The following is a 2,328-nucleotide window of genomic DNA, read 5'->3' on the forward strand; positions in this document are numbered from 1 at the left end:
TGTCTTAGTCAGGGTTTTACTGCTGTGAACATGGTCAGGCCTGTCACAGCAATACTCCAGACCCTGGTACCAACTTCTGTCTTAGTCAGGGTTTTACTGCTGTGAACAGACACCATGGCACATCTTATAATAGACAACATTTAGTTAGGGCTGGCGTACAGGTTCAGAGGTTCAGTCCATTGTCGTCAAGGCAGGAGCATGGCAGTGTCCATGACAATGGTGCAGGAGGAGCCGAGAGTTCTACATCTTCATCTGAAGGCTGCTAGTAGAAAACTGACTTCTAGGCAGCTAGGATGAGAGAGAGTCAGTGACACACCTACTCCAGCAAGTCCACACCTCCTAATAGTGCCATTTCCTAGGCCAGGCATATACAAGCCATCACAGTGTTTTTCTCCAGTGTTTTTCTCTCTCCCTTACTCCCTGGACCTCAGGCCCTGTCTCTTGGAATATATTTGACAATCATATTTTTCATCTCCACTCCTCTTGGTCCATTCTCACCCTAGGTTTTGTTTTGTTTTTGAAGACAAGGTTTCTCTGTGTAGCTCTGGCTGTCCTTGAACTCAGAGACATATCTGCCTCTGCTGGGATTAAAAGTGTGGGCCACCTCAACCAGGTAATTTATCTTTTCTTCTTCCTTTTTTTGTTTTTGTTTTGGTTTTTCCAGACAGGGTTTCTCTGTGTAGCCCTGGCTGTCCTGGAACTCACTCTGTAGACCAGGCTGGCCTCGAACTCAGAAATCCTCCTGCCTCTGCCTCCCAAGTGCTGGGATTAAAGGCGTGCACCACCACTGCCCGGCTTTGTTGTTGTTGGTTGTTTGTGCTGAGTCTCATGGAAACTCTATGGCAGCTTACTTAGCCACCCTGTACCTATGGCTTTTCATCTCTCCACCCCCATAAAAATTCTGAAGGGATGCACTCTCACAGGAGCATATATTGAGCCTGGATTTCCTTTCCCTGCTTTCCTGAGCCTGTCCCTTATGTGCATACGTACTGTTGCCAAGGTTACCAGTGCTGCCTCTCATCTGAACCAGAGGCACTACCAGATAGTTACCTATAGTGCTGTCCAGTGGCTTAGGTAAGCTTAGTCAGCAGGAGTGATGGTTTGATGTTTTTCTTAGATTTATTTATTGCTGTATGGGGGAGGAGGGAGAGCGAGAGAGAGCACGAGTGTGCAAGCATGTGTACTACATACGTGCCTAGTGCCCACAGATGTCAAAAGAGGGCCCGGGACCCCTGGAGTGGCAAGAGTTTTGAGCTACTCTGTAGGTAATGGAAATTGAACCCAGATCCTTTGCAAGAGCAAACCAAACCACTAGGCCATGGCTCCCAGCCTTATTGGTTATATTTAAAATCGATGTTAGTGTCTAACGTATCAAGGAACAAGCAATGCGTAGTTTTCTAGTGGTTTAGTGTATGTGCATTGGTGTGTGTGTGTGTGTGTGTGTATTCATGTGTGCATTTATAGAGTACTCTAGTTCTGTTGGTGTTAACATTGTAATGCTGTCTTTTAGCTCTATCTCTTTTGAAATACTTTCTCCATAAATCTGTCTTCTCTTTCAAGTTGTATTTACCCAAAAAAGAAGTAGGAGAGGAATTATTTTACTGAATCTTCAATTCACACAATGATTTATCAGTTTAGAGTCATTTTAAAACTTTATATTCAACATGCTCAGAGAGCAATTATTTTCATACTGCTGCTCTTAAAATGTACACTTCCTGCTACTGTTAATTTTTTTTTAAACAAAGTAGATGGAGCCCAGGGTTACCTCAGCCTTAACACTGTCGCTTTATAAAATAGAAATATAGGTGTGTTTATAAACTGACAAAATTTGTGTCTGTAAGTAGGCAGATGCCCATCTAACCCTGACTGCTTCCCAACTTTTCTCTTATAGCAAAGTTCCCTGATTACAAATCCACGTGGTCCCCAGATCCCATAGGACACAACCCCACTCATCTCTCCAACAAGATGTGGAAAAACCACATCTCGTCCAGGAACACTACACCGCTGCCCCGCCCACCTCCTGGCCTGACCAACCCCAAACCGGCATCTCCTTGGAGCAGCACAGCACCCCGATCGGTCAGGGGGTGGGGGACACAGGACTCCCGGATTGCCTCGGGTGAGGATGATCTGCTGGGCAGGAATGGCTGTTTAGCACCATGGGAAGGACATGGCAAGAGCTTAACATGGAGGAGTGTGTAGTTGTCTGGTAGAGGAAAATCCTCTTTTGACTTAAAAGTTAAAGTCAGTACAAATGAAGGAACCCAGGACCCCTGTAGGGCACATGAAGTAAAAATGAGCAATTATAGAGGAAGGACACTGGGGGGGGGG

General features: G+C 45.5%; 1 protein-coding gene across 5 annotated transcripts in view; it reads left to right on the top strand.

Moving 5' to 3' along the window:
- The window catches only part of Tnrc6b (trinucleotide repeat containing adaptor 6B), a 68,959-nt gene that overhangs the window by 56,689 nt on the left and 9,942 nt on the right, over positions 1 to 2,328 (top strand). For all 5 annotated transcript variants that reach the window (XM_031349881.1, XM_031349898.1, XM_031349892.1 and 2 more), the window contains one exon: positions 1,892 to 2,116. In XM_031349881.1, coding sequence (XP_031205741.1) covers positions 1,892 to 2,116 — 225 coding nt within the window. The remainder of the gene's footprint in view (positions 1 to 1,891; positions 2,117 to 2,328) is intronic.

Source organism: Mastomys coucha, unplaced genomic scaffold (assembly GCF_008632895.1).
Source record: "Mastomys coucha isolate ucsf_1 unplaced genomic scaffold, UCSF_Mcou_1 pScaffold11, whole genome shotgun sequence".
Taxonomy (NCBI): Eukaryota; Metazoa; Chordata; class Mammalia; order Rodentia; family Muridae; genus Mastomys; species Mastomys coucha.